Source organism: Cannabis sativa, chromosome 8, assembly GCF_029168945.1.
Source record: "Cannabis sativa cultivar Pink pepper isolate KNU-18-1 chromosome 8, ASM2916894v1, whole genome shotgun sequence".
NCBI classification, from domain to species: domain Eukaryota; kingdom Viridiplantae; phylum Streptophyta; class Magnoliopsida; order Rosales; family Cannabaceae; genus Cannabis; species Cannabis sativa.
The window spans coordinates 48,160,313-48,174,135 of record NC_083608.1 but is presented as its reverse complement, the minus strand read 5'-3'; the positions used below and the strand labels follow the sequence as shown (position 1 = coordinate 48,174,135).

The following is a 13,823-nucleotide window of genomic DNA, read 5'->3' as shown; positions in this document are numbered from 1 at the left end:
TTCTTTTTTAAAGAGAAAAATAAAGTACTAATCTTTTTAGTTCGTTCCTAGGTCATGAAAAACATTCATTCATTCCCCACATGGAGGATAATACCAAAGTACAAAGGTACTATAGTACTACTTTAATACCTTAGCAAAATGAGATCCAATCAAGGTTCACAAAATTAAAAGACTATTGTTATTGTATATTAGTAGTGTCCATGTGACGTCTTATAATTAATTAGCGATATTCTTAAAAATTATTTTATTATTTTTTTTTGAAGAAAAGCGTACTTGTATTAGATGAGAAACTGTTAGACCTCGCGGTCATTACAAAATATAATATCAGGCATAGAGGAAATTGGCAAAGAGCCAAACCTCTGATGGGAAAATGCCCAGTTAGCCACAATATGGGCTATAAAATTACACTGTCTACGAACAAATTGAAAAGTACAACCAATAAAAGAGGTGGAGGTATTTTTACAAAAAGAGACATAGTTATCAAGCTCCCAACAGGACTCCTTCCCATTAAGAGCGTTGATCACCACCCTCGAGTCACTCTCCACAATAAGGAACTCAATACCACGAGTTTTAGCCTCCTCTATAGCCAAACAGCAAGCCGCCGCTTCCCCACATAGAGCATTAGAAAAATCCAGTCTTTTTGTAGAAACCCAGATCACCTTGCCGACGTGATCCCTTGCAACCACAGCAGCGCACATGCTATCCATCCCCACTCTAACGTCGCAGTTGAGCTTCAACCAATCCTGTGGGGGTGGACTCCAAGATTCCGTCAGGCAGCGGGTTGGACAAGGGAGCAAGTAAGCATGATGATCTGCAAAAGAAAAACGAACAGAGTCTATACATTTAAAGATATCCACCGGACTACTATTGTGTACCTTTTCATTCCGGGTCCGCCAGATTGTGTCAATGATGAGCGAAGCATATAAAAAGGTCTCCTGCTCATTAATTCCTTTGTTTTTGAGATCCCATAAGAACTTAACCCAATCCCACATTCTTATACCAGCATCACAGATAGGGAAGATACCCCAAGGAGAGGACCGCCATAGGTGAAAGGCAACATTACAAGAGAGAAATAAATGCTCCATAGTTTCACTTTCTGTTCCGCACAGGGGGCAACTCTCATCCTCAATAGGAAACCTTCTACCTAACACCGATCGAACTGGGAGAGCCTTGGACAGAATACACCACCAAAGGACCTTGAGTCTCTCTGGAATTTTACTATTCCAAAGTAAAATTTATTAAGGTATATAAAATTTAATACTTAATTACACTAATAACATACATCGAGGAAGGTACTAAGTACGAATGTTCTTTAACAATTCTTAAATTGAAATACAAAAAAAGGAAGGTAAAATAAAGCAAAATAAGATTTATCGAAGCGCTTAAAGGCCTTCACTTTATTTGGAATATTGATAATTATGTTTCTTCATGTAATCAACTCTCTAAAAATTTTATTTCTTGTAATTATTCGTTTATTTTGCGTTGTTGTAATTTTGCTATTCATAACATGGCTAATTGAGTGTTCGTCTAGAACACCTCAGGTTTTGTGGAACCCTCCTCAATTCCTGATACTATCATTTGTAAGGACCGTGAAGTCTAATTTTATTATCTATCTAACGCTTTATTTCAAAAAAAAAAAAAAAAGTTTAAGTATTGATTCAATAATCAAAAGAAGCTACTATTCTTGAGATTTGTGAACTTAATATAACATTATTGCTAATGTTTTAAGAGTGAAGACCATAGCTGACAACAGACCATCCCCACATAGGACCACCGCCCGATTTGGAAACCCCATAATAATGTATTAAATTTGCTAATTTAAATTATGGAGGCATCCTAATGATGATTAAGAAAAGATAACCTTGTTTAACTAAGTACTTGTACTACTGTGATGATGACATGAACATGATTCAAAATATTCATGGAGGAGGAGGGTATCCCATTTATCAAGTTAAGTAACATTCGAAATCAACTTGGCAAAGTTAAGTAGTCATCTAACATCTTCATTAAGACAAAGTTTTAAGTAGCAAGAAAAAAAAAAGAGTACTTGATTCTCTCTACCTGCCATTGCAGACCACTTCTCTTTCTCTTTTTGCCTTTACTTTCTTTCCAACAACAGAGCTTTTCATTGTGAAACCTTCTTATTCACTCTGCGCTTCTTTCTTTTTTTTTTTTTCTCTTGAGAAAAACAAATGTACTCACTTACGTATAGAAAAGATGGCATAACAATGTCTGTGGGGTATCCTACTTAAGTGGGTTTCCTTCAAATTTGGTGCTTTGAGGAATCTCCATGTTTGAGCATTTTGTATCTTTGATGTTCTAATGTGAAGAACAACAATGGCGCGGAGTTTGACTGCTTTGCTTCTTATTTTGGTGATTTTTTCTTCTGGGTATGCTTCAGTTTCGGCCACACCTCCTGCAAGTGAGTGAAAAGAAAACCCCATGCATTTCTTTGCATTTTGATTTTGGTACTTTTTCTTTTAAAATATGTATATATATATATATATATATGGCTAACTAGTTTGATTAAAACTACAGAAATTGTTAGTGGGATTGTTTCAAATGTGGTATCTGCACTTGTCAAATGGCTTTGGTCATTAAAATCCACCCCCAAAACTGGTATAGATCTTCAAGTGACTCATCTTTGTGCCAATTTTTTTTTCTATATTGAAATGGGGTTTGATGGACTGATTTCATGATTAAAATATTCAGCAATTTCTAGCCGTTCGATGATGAAATTTGAGAGTGGGTATACTGTAGAAACTGTATTTGATGGAAGTAAACTGGGAATAGAACCTTACTCTGTTGAAGTATCCCCAAGTGGGCAGCTTCTGGTTTTGGATTCTGAGAATAGTAATATCTACAAGATCTCAACACCATTGTCTCGATGTAAGCTACTCCTACTTTTGTCCTTTTAGTTTTTGAAATGTGCTTCTTTGTTTCTTCTTTTTAAGGCTTAAATCTTTTGTTTTTTATTAATTTCAAATTTCCACATGTTAGATCATTTGTTGGTCATGCTTTTTCTCTCCTTTGTTTTGCTAGATTGATCTTGTTGTTTTGATGCAGATATATAATTAATCATTGTCATCATGGCTATGTATCCAAAGACTAAATTTGAAAAATAAACCATAAAATTTGTTCTGTACACATGGTATTGTGTTTAAGTCTAATTGTATTAGATTCCTTGCTTTCCTTGTCAGACTCTTACCAGAAATGAAAATTAGCTAGTTCAAAATGTCTTCAGTTGCTTTTCTTTAGTTGAAGACTCCACTTTTGGAAGTTCAATATAACAAATAAGCCTTTTTGGAGAAGTCTAACCCCACCAACTCCATCCTTTTAGAGATTTTCAGTCTTCTCCTTCCTTTTATTCTTAGTTTTTGTCCCCTCCTAATGATGTAAGGAAGATATCTAATGGCCAGTTAGTTTAGTTTAGTCATCCTATTGTCTTTTCTTTTCTTAACCAATACTTTAAATATTCCTATACTTTTGACTAAATGCCTTTTCAAAACAATTTTTTCATTCTCCATGAATTGCTGATGTGATTACTATTCAGATGATAAGTTTCCTAGTTTAGTACTTTGTGATGAACTGTTCTATGAATTTCTTTCAGATAGCCGGCCTAAGTTAGTTGCCGGGTCACCCGAAGGATATGCCGGGCATGTAGATGGAAAACCGAGAGAAGCAAGATTGAATCACCCTAAAGGACTTACTGCAGATGACAAGGGAAATATTTACATTGCTGATACAATGAACATGGCTATCAGGAAGATAAGTGATACAGGTAAACCTCTAAAGTTATTCACATTTGCTTTGTTAACATCTTTGACTGTGAAAATTTATGTTAGATGACTAAATGTGAAAGAAACTCTCTCATTCTTCAGGGGTTACAACAATTGCTGGTGGGAAATGGGGCCAAGGAGGTGATCATGTTGATGGTCCAAGTGAAGATGCAAAGTTTTCAGATGATTTTGATGTCATTTATATGGGAAGTAGCTGCTCTCTTTTGATTATAGACAGAGGAAACCAGGCAATTCGGGAAATTCAACTCAACGATGATGACTGTTCGTACCAATATGACAGCAGTTTCCATTTGGGTAACACTAAATTCAAAACGCAGAACCTTCATTCCTGTAAAAATGCTTTCATTGTTATGAATGTCTATAATAATGCCTTCGTTTCCTTCTCATTGCAGGAATAGCAATGCTGGTTGCAGCAGCATTCTTCGGTTACATGTTGGCACTGCTTCAGCGCAGGGTGCGGGCTATGTTTTCTTCACAAGAGGTGAGTAACGCACCTCAAATTCACGATAGAATTTTCCAAAATTATCCAAATTCCAGAAGTAGGATATATTGGTCATGTAAGGTAAATTTTGGACCACCAATTTTGAGAACAATTTGAATATTCTTGCCAATGTTTTCTTTTCCTTTTCGCTTTTTTGAATGTTTTTTACAACTTTTTTTCTCAGGATGTAAGAACTCCCATAAAGAGAACCATGCCAATGTCACCATATCAGAAGCCTCCTAAATCTGTCAGACCCCCTTTAATTCCAGCCGAGGATGAATATGAAAGATCAGAAGAGGGCATCTTCGGTTCATTTGGGAGGCTTGTCCTCAACACTGGCTCATCAATGGCTGAAATATTTGGGGGGTTGTTTTCAGGGTTCAGAAGCAAACCTCGTCATTATCAGATTCAGCATCAATTTCATCAACAAAGCAAATATTCAAATTCATGGCCCATGCAAGAAAGCTTTGTAATTCCAGATGAAGACGAGCCTCCTCCATCACTAGAAACGAGAACCCCAACACCAAAGAGAAACTATCCATTCATGACGAAAGAACTTGAAAAGAGTCACCATGTGAAGCAGAGCCGAGCTTATTACAACACGTGGGATGGTGAATATCGCCAACAGCAACAGCACCAACAACAGCAGCAGCAGCAGCAAGTGCAGCCACATCACCAGCATCAACAGCAACACCACCACAGACATTATTCAGCTAGTCCTGAAACTTACTACGAAAAGAGCTGTGAGACGAATGAGATAGTCTTTGGAGCAGTTCAAGAGCAGGATGGACGGCGTGAAGCTGTGGTTATAAAGGCTGTAGATTATGGGGATCCTGTTTATAATCATCACAACATCCGACCACGGCTCAATTACACGGGCTATTCCCATGTCTATTGATCTTGCTTCCATCTCTGCACAAAGGACTAAAAGAACACTTTCCATTGTTGTACTGAAAATGAGATGAGATTAAGCCAATGTAGGAAGTAGGCCCTTAATGTATGTTTTCTTGTAGTTTAGAGTTTATGTAAGAAAGTAATATACTAGCCTGAATTGTATCTTATTTTAACTAGCAGAAATCCCAATGAAACAAATTAGTATTCCGGGTTTCATAGCTTATTGAAACTCGGAAGTCCTTTGGCATCAACTTAGCAAGTTTTGTTTCAAATGAGTATCAAAAGCTTTGTTTCTTTCCAATCACAACTAGTAATGATATGAAGAAAAATGGTAAAGTGGGTCATTGTGTATACTAATACCAACCATAAGTTCAAAAAATGTAGATCTCAACCACTATGGTGGAGTATTATTTAGTTACATAAGAAAAATTAAGTTAAAATTTTTGAAGAGTAAATGAAAGACAGAATTTAAAATACAAACTTCCATTTACGAAATTTCGTCTCAACTTTATATTCCTTGAATGTAAAATTTCCCAAAACTCATATAATACTCGGAAAATTTTAAAAAATTGTTTTATAGCATGTGACTGGCAAAATGTTGATGAAGATGTTGCTATGCATCATTGTCATATAAGCGGTGCAAATTAAATTGTTTAACTTTGTATTAACTATTAATAAACAAAAGTAAACTAATTTGAAATTTTCTTATTAACTAATGTTAAGAAAGAGATTTCTTGAATTTTAAATTATTTTATATTAAATTATATCAGTGATATTAATATGGTAATGACACATTAGTTATATCAATATTTTGCTAGCAAAATCAGACAAAACTTAATAGACATTTTATATTTTAAGGAAATTTTATTGAAACATCTTTTATATACATGAATTACACAATCTGAGATTCGATCCCAAGATCCTCACACACATATGCACCCACCTACACCCTTTATGGCCACTATTTTAAAGAATTTTTAGCAACTAAATTTTTAGCGTACACAAATTAGTAATGAAAAAGTTTTGGTATAAAAATGCTAAATAGCCTATTAATATAGAATCAAAATTTAACTATATACTAATGTGTGACAAATAGACATGTCAAAAAGATTCATTTAATTGGAGCGGGTTGGAGTTTTGATCCGACGGATCACCTTTGATTCGAAACATTCAGATACTTATTGGATCTTGGATCAGACCCGCTCCGCCCCGCCTAATGTTTTTATGGGTCGGATCTGATCCGACCCGATTTCAATTTATTTAAAAAAAAAAACTTAATTCAAGATTCGGACCCCAAACTTGGATACTTTGGGACCTAGACCCGGATCCAGACCTGGGACCCGGGACCGGGACCCAGACCCGAGACCCGAACCCAAACCCGGGACCCAGACCCGGACCCGAACCCATACTTGGACCGGGACCCGAGACCCGAACCTAGTCCGGACACTGACCCTGGACCCGGACCGAGACCGGGACCCGAACTCGGACCCGGACCGGGACACGGCACTCGGGACCTAGACCTGAACCAGGGCCCGGGACTTGGGATCTTACTCGGACCCGGACCCAAGACTTTGACTCGGACCCAGACCCAAGCTTGGACCCGGACCCGACCTATTGTTGGTGTTGGGGTAGAGTTTATTAAAAATATATTATCTTTACACAATCTATTAATACATATCAATACTAAACATAATATTGTATTTAATAATACTAATACAAAATTAAAATAGATATAAAATTATAAGTTAATATTAAAATTCTTTAAAAAAAAAAGAGTTGGGTCAGATTTGATCCGATCCAAGTAGGGATGCACACGGGGCGGGGAATTGGCGGGGAGTGCTCCCCCCGTCCCCATCCCCGTTAAGAATTTTAATCCCCATCCCCGCTTATTCCCCATCGGGGATGGGGCGGGGAATCCCCTAATGGGGCGGGGACGGGGCGGGGAATCCCCTAATAATAAAATAAAGTTTATAATAAAATTTTTAATATACAAAAATATTAAACTACAAAAAAATTAAAATATTACACATTAATTATTATTCAATAAACTAATTATTATCCAAAATATAACTTAAAATTCATGAAAAAGATACTAATATACTAAAAAAATGCAAACATAAATTATAAATTATAAAATATTATTAAAAATATAAGATAAAATACTAAACGGGTCCCCGTCGGGGCGGGGAGTGTGATCCCCGTCCCCGCCCCGTTTAACATTCGGGGACAAAAAGTGATCCCCGTCCCCGCCCCGTTCCCCATTTAGACGGGGAATCCCCGCCCCATTAGGGGCGGGTCCCCGCGGGGCTCCATCCCCGTGGGAGAAATGTGCATCCCTAGATCCAAGTATTGATCTAATCTAGCGGGGCGGACGGGACAGATCCTTACATAATTTGGATCAGTTCGAATCATAGACGAATCAGATCCGACCCGACCCATTTACATTCTTAGTAACAAAGTAATGTTACAATAAGATAATGTACTTTATTGTTCCAAAAGTGAAGAGAATATATTAAACATGGAAACCATAGTAACCAACAAAAAAGAGACCTATAAAAGGATACCTAAATATGGACTTCAACCACTTCATATTCTATTGCATTTGTTGACTGAGTTTGAGGTAAATAGGATTTATGTCTCCCGAATTATTACTACCACATTATTGTGTCCCCAAATTTTTCATTAATGAACTGGCAACGATTAATTTGTGTATTAAACTAGAATTGAAACCCAAGACCCTTGTAACAAAAACTCTTATTTATGTATTAAGAAAAGAAAAACTACCAATCATGTGAACATGTTTTTATTATTGCAACAAAAATTATAATCATAAACACCAAAAATAATTAAAAGGTAATAATATAATAAGTTGAAGAAGTGTTCTAAATTCTAATAAGTTGAAGAATTGTTGTAAATTCTAATGGCCTCCTCCAGAAGAACTTGGACCACTAGATTTGATCCCCCAAAGATCAATAACGTTCTGCACAAAGTAGTGAGCAGTTGTAGTTGAGTCCACCATAGCTAGAGGAGGGCCACCACCACACAGACGCCGCCCTTGTACGACAGGAAACATCATCAAAACGACGCTTAAAACAAGAGCTGTTGCAACCAAAACGACATCCCTCACCACTAGTCTTGCCATGGCTTATAATAAATATATAAAGAAATAATAGATATTATATATATTATAAGCTTTTTCTTTTCACTTATATTTATGATATTGTGTATATATTTAGAGTGGCTTGGGGTATTTATAGCTAAAGATAGATGTAAAAATAATGAAGGAAGCATGAAAGAAATTCATGGGCATGGCTACATAAGAGTTAGGAGGACTAAATAACTTTGAATGAAAGAATTTTGTGAGTGAAATTGGGAAGAAGGAAGGAGATTACAAAGAATTTTTATATGATCAGTCCAAGAGTACTCCATAAGTTATTTAATTTGGTTGACCAGAAAAAATATAAATATAAATACATCATATGTATTTTTCTCAAAAAAAAAAAAAAATACATCATATTGCAAGAAAAAATTGTGTTGTTGGTAAAAATTTTGAGTTAGTAATTTGTTGTAGTATTATTTTTATAGGGATATGATTTTGTCCCGCAATGTACTTTCACGGAATGTATTTCGTGTTACATTAGATGAGTCTCAGAGTATATTTTTACTTTTTAAACTTAATTCCGCCTAGATCAATCTCAGCCGTCAAATCGAATAACTCTCTCATCTGACGATTATCGTACATCACGAATAACAATCCGTGAAAGTACAATAACGGGACAAAATCATATCCTTATTTTTATAATCTGTTGACATCATAACTTGGAAATAAATTGTTGGTTTAATTCTATCTGATAAGTACAGTGCTGCTGATGTATTGCATTATCCTTTTTGACTAATTTGGGTCAATATATTTATTTATTTATTTATTTTTATCGAAATTTGGGTCAATATTTGACAAGTTCTCTAATTTCTTTCTTCTTTCTGAAATTACAATATTTGACATGTTGCATATGTATTATATTTGAGGGAAAAATGATGTTTTATTAATTTTAAAACAACATTAAACTCCATTAAAAAAATAAAATGATGATGATTTTTAATAATACCTAAATATGTATAAACAAACTATATTATTGTTGTATGAGATCATTGTAATATGCTTTTTTTTTGGCATATAATATCTTTATAAATTGACATTTGGGCTCTTGTAAGAAAGATGTGCATCAATAGACATATACTCGTAACTGTCCAAAGACTTCTTTTAGAAATGGGATTTATCCTTGAAATTCACATACATTTTTTTATATAATTATGTAAGTTCTAAATCTTGTAAGACCTTCTCACCTCCTATAGCACACTTAAAATATCACCAGTCACCATGGTAAATTAGTATAAGGATTAAAAAAAATTATAGAGATTGAAAATATAATACCAGAAGTTTAGACAGATTTTTATGTTTTTGAGTTATTGCATTAGAGTTGTTCAAGTTTATAACAATAAATGTTGTCTCAAAATTTTAGTAGCTAACTGAAAGCCCAAAGATTTAAATTATGATTTGCCTTACTCATGGAGGGAGATGCAATTTTCATGTTTGACTCTGTGTTGATAGCCATAGTCACAGAAATTTTGTTTATTGTTAGTGTATCATTAATGCAGGCAATTAGTGTTGCCTGCTTCACCCCAATTAAATTTTTTTATCATTTTTTTTTAATTAAACCAGCTAATCAAGAGAGGTAATATATTTAAAAAATATTGAGCTACGGTGAATTCTCCAAGCCATAATTTTTGTCTATCTACTTAAAGGTATTATTTTTTTTACTGCATTTGGTCCTACTATTCTGACTAACAATCTCAATAGCAATACCATTAGTGATGCTCTTAGTACGAAGGGGACAAACTAAAATGCTTTGTTTTTTTTTTACCTGAACTAAACTCAGAAGTCAGACCCCAATCTATTTTCTCTCAATTTACTTTCTCACTTCTCATTTAAATAACAATATAAAAATATGATTTTTTTTTTTAAAGAAAACAAAAACAGTTATAAAACATATTTTTTTTTGTTTTTCAAAAATAAAAACAGAAAATTTTACTTTTATTTTATGAAAGAAAATATTCAAAAACAAAAATATTATAAAACATACTTTTTACTTTTATATAATATAGGCTGATTCCACAATGCACCCCCTTAAAAGGGATGTATTGATGCACCCGCTACTTGTTTCGGCATCTAAAAAAAATTTTAGTCTAATTTTTTTTTTATATCTATGTACGTTATAGCTATTTAAGATATTTTACAAAATTTTAAAAAATTCGGAATAATTTACCGTATAGAAAACAATATTCAAACAGTCTATTTTATACGCGTATAAAATAAAATAGTCACGTGTGTAACACACTGCTTGAACGCAATTTTCAGCGTGTTAAACTTTTCCGAATTTCTTAAAATTTTGCAGGATGTCTTAAATAACTATAATTTACATGACCATGAAAAAAAATTTGACTAAAAAATTATTTCGGATACTAAAACAGATAGAAATGTATCGATATACCCCTTTTAAGGGGGTGCATTATAGAATTTTCCTATAATATATTTATCAATGATAAAATCTTTAAATGAAATGTTATTCAAATAATAAAACTAGACAATATATCTTTTTTTTGAACAAATCACTTCGATAATATCATTAATTTTTATTCATTTTTTCCTAATCAACACTATAAACCACACATTTTTATACTAACAAAAACTTACATCGACAATGTATTTTTATGAACATTTTAGCATCAATTATGATAAAAACAAAGTTGGAAATTTTATAACTTAATTAGTACATAAGATTTTCTTTTGAGAAAAGACTAGTTGAGACCTTCTCTATATAAAATTGTAAGAAGACTATCAATTATTTAGGTTAGTACTTAGTTAGTAGCAATAATTATAATTTATATTCGCTTTCAAAAAAAATTATAATTTTATATTCTTTTTGATCTAGCTTTTGTCGATCACTTAATTAATTTAAATAATATTAATAAAAAGTAAACCAAATACTAAATAATTAAATCAAATAAAACAATCATATCAAATTTTATTTTCAGAATAAAGAAAGTAACATAAAAGCAAAAAATTGAATTATTAAATGAAAAATACTAAAAAGTTAGAGGTGACTAATTTCACGTCTAATATAATTTAATATAATAATTTTTATAGAATATTATTGATCAATTCAGTTCGTAAATAGAGTTGCTCATAGTATTATTCGTAGCTCTTATTTTTATTCAGTTTGTATTTTTACTGAGAGTTACGTTTCGACTCATTTTTTATCTATTATAATAGTTGAAGCATCTTATTAATAAAGTATCCATCTCCATTCAAAAAAAAAAATTGTAAATTGCTATCTTTGGATGGTACTCATATTATAGGTACTTAATAGTAATATTTTTATTATTTAAAAATATGCTAAATGGTACCACTGTTATCTAATACTCTCATACGAAGAATTGTTAAAAGTGTCACTCATACTATTAATATCATTTTCGGTATCATATAATTAGATTTTATATGACTTGAAAAATAACTTTTAAAAAATATCGTTAATTAATCAAACAGTACTGCCTATAAAAAAAACACTAACCACCCACAACAATTCTCAGAATTGTAAGTCATGTCATATTGTTGTTGATCCCATGTAATTTCACCTAATAATTTCGCACCTGTGTATTGTGTACAATATTTTTTTTTTGACAATGAACTTTTGTGTACAATATTAATGCTGTGTTTTTTATATAGTATCTTTGGAACTTTGATTAGAGATATGAGCTGGCCTTACAAAGCAAAGCACATTAGAGGTCCACGTCACTGACACCTGGCAACCAACAATTTTCAGGCTAACACTTCCACCCAACCCAACCCATGTTACCGTTACAAAAACCAAAGAAAAACGCTTCCTATTTTCTCTCCAATCTCTAACCCCCCAATTCAATTTCTCATTCTCCTCCCAAACCAAAGGATTGCGGAGAAGAGAAGAGAACAGAAGAACCATAATTCTGATTCTTCTCTTTTCTGCAAATTCCTCTATTGGGTCAACAATATGACGCCGGATCTAACCGTCGACGTCGTTTCGCCGCGAGAGATGGATCTCATGAACGACGACGTTTCGGAATTGTTGTACTCAAAGAGAGGCTGTTGTTTTTGGATCCCTTGCTTGAATAGAGATCGATCATCCTCCGATTCAGCCGGATCGGTTTGGTGGCAGCGGATTCGGCCCGTTGAGAACGAAGATCCATGGTGGAGCCGTAGCTGGAAGAGGGTACGTGAGTGGTCGGAACTCGTTGCAGGTCCGAAATGGAAGACCTTTATTCGCCGGTTCAACAAGAACCGTCCGTTTTGCCATAACAACCACAACAAGCATGGCGCGAAATTCAACTACGACGAGTTTGATTACGCTCTCAATTTCGACGATGGTCGGGGGCAGAACGGTCATTTCGATGATGAAGATCTCTTGCGTCGAGATTTCTCCAGCCGGTTCGCTTCGGTGCCGCCTTCCGCTAAGTCGTCGATGGATTTGGGGAGGGATGGACCGTCGTTCACGTGAGTCGCACGTGGTGTGGTTCAGTCAGTTATTGGGTTGGGCCTTCGATTGGGCCGCGGCGAGTTGAAGCGCCGAGTTTTACGGGAGAACGATTCGTAGCGCAGTAAGCGGCGATCGTTCGATCATTTAAGATTCTTTTTGTCTGACGACATGGGTGGATGGATGGTTTGACTGTTAGTGGGGACGACCTTAGGAAATTTTTTTCTTTGAATTTTTTTTTTTGGGGGAAATATATATATATTTTTTTCTGTTACAATAATGAAAATAAGTGGAAAAAAATAACAATGAAATTATAGATTATTGTATTTGTGGTTGTGTGATAAATTAAATTGATTGTAACTGTAAAATAATATAGAATAATTTGTGGCTAAACTTTTTTATATTTTTTATTTTAATACTGTTAATCTTTTAATTTTTTTTAGTTGTTTTATTTGTATTTTTTAAATTTGAATTAATTTTTAAAAAAATTACTTCTAATATATCTTTTACATTGTTTTTTGAGAAATGGTTAATAAGTTAGGTACTGGTTGTAAGTAGAGTCTAGTCATTCAATCACTTATCTAAGCAAATAAAATAACAGCCTCTAAACATATTGGTTTCACCAAATAAAAGCCTATATGGAATAAAAGCCTACATTTCCATTTCCAAGGTGACTCCTCATGGCTGGTCGACCCCTCCTGAAGATTGGATCAAAATTAACTGTGATGTGAAGGTTGGGGTTGAGTCCATGTGCATAGCTGCTTTGGGTAGAGATTATTTTATGGGGTGTTGCAAGCTTCCTCAACTTCACTGATCCCTTGATTGGAGAGGTAGCAGCATGTCAGCTTGCTTTGGAAACTGCTGCTTTCAGAAAACATGATTTCATCCTTATTGAGAGTGACTCAGAAGTGGTTATAAACGCTATTAAAGGTGTCCAATCCAATTGGAAGATTGTTAACTATTTGTCTGCGTGTAATCAACTTTCTAAAAAGTTTTTATCTTGTAATTTTTCTTTTATTTCTAGAAGTTGTAACTTTGCGGCTCATAATGTCGCTAGATGGGCTTATGCTCAGAATATTTCAG

The 13,823-nt window shown here is 34.1% G+C and overlaps 3 protein-coding genes across 4 annotated transcripts; 2 read left to right on the top strand and 1 right to left on the bottom strand.

Annotated features, from left to right (window-relative positions):
* Nucleotides 1-293: 293 nt before the first annotated feature.
* Nucleotides 294-1,085, bottom strand: LOC133030659 (uncharacterized). The gene has a single exon (XM_061103471.1). It carries the CDS (start codon nucleotides 1,083-1,085, stop codon nucleotides 294-296), a length of 792 nt encoding a protein of 263 aa, XP_060959454.1.
* An 808-nt stretch (nucleotides 1,086-1,893) lies between these two features.
* On the top strand, nucleotides 1,894-5,476 carry LOC115699909 (uncharacterized). 2 transcript variants are annotated; one of them, XM_030627454.2, is made up of 7 exons: nucleotides 1,894-2,422; nucleotides 2,539-2,619; nucleotides 2,713-2,889; nucleotides 3,611-3,781; nucleotides 3,882-4,094; nucleotides 4,193-4,281; nucleotides 4,466-5,476. In XM_030627454.2, exons 1-7 carry the CDS (start codon nucleotides 2,338-2,340, stop codon nucleotides 5,177-5,179), a joined length of 1,530 nt encoding a protein of 509 aa, XP_030483314.2. In that variant the 5' UTR covers nucleotides 1,894-2,337; the 3' UTR covers nucleotides 5,180-5,476. The 2 variants fall into 2 exon arrangements, with proteins under 2 accessions (XP_030483314.2, XP_030483313.2); XM_030627453.2 differs by having other exon boundaries at nucleotides 4,193-4,362.
* Nucleotides 5,477-11,989: 6,513 nt separating this feature from the next.
* LOC115699910 (uncharacterized) lies at nucleotides 11,990-13,133 on the top strand. The gene has a single exon (XM_030627455.2). The coding sequence runs from the start codon at nucleotides 12,261-12,263 to the stop codon at nucleotides 12,762-12,764; it is 504 nt and encodes a 167-aa protein (XP_030483315.2). The 5' UTR covers nucleotides 11,990-12,260; the 3' UTR covers nucleotides 12,765-13,133.
* The last annotated feature ends 690 nt before the right edge of the window (nucleotides 13,134-13,823 follow it).

Coding starts and splice junctions, on each gene's coding strand:
- LOC133030659 (XM_061103471.1), bottom strand. CDS start 1,085: ATGGAGCATTTATTTCTCTCTTGTAATGTTGCCTTTCACCTATGGCGG.
- LOC115699909 (XM_030627453.2), top strand. CDS start 2,338: ATGGCGCGGAGTTTGACTGCTTTGCTTCTTATTTTGGTGATTTTTTCT. Junction 2,620..2,712: donor AAAATCCACCCCCAAAACTG/GTATAGATCTTC, acceptor TAAAATATTCAG/CAATTTCTAGCCGTTCGATG. Junction 4,095..4,192: donor TGACAGCAGTTTCCATTTGG/GTAACACTAAAT, acceptor TTCTCATTGCAG/GAATAGCAATGCTGGTTGCA.
- LOC115699910 (XM_030627455.2), top strand. CDS start 12,261: ATGACGCCGGATCTAACCGTCGACGTCGTTTCGCCGCGAGAGATGGAT.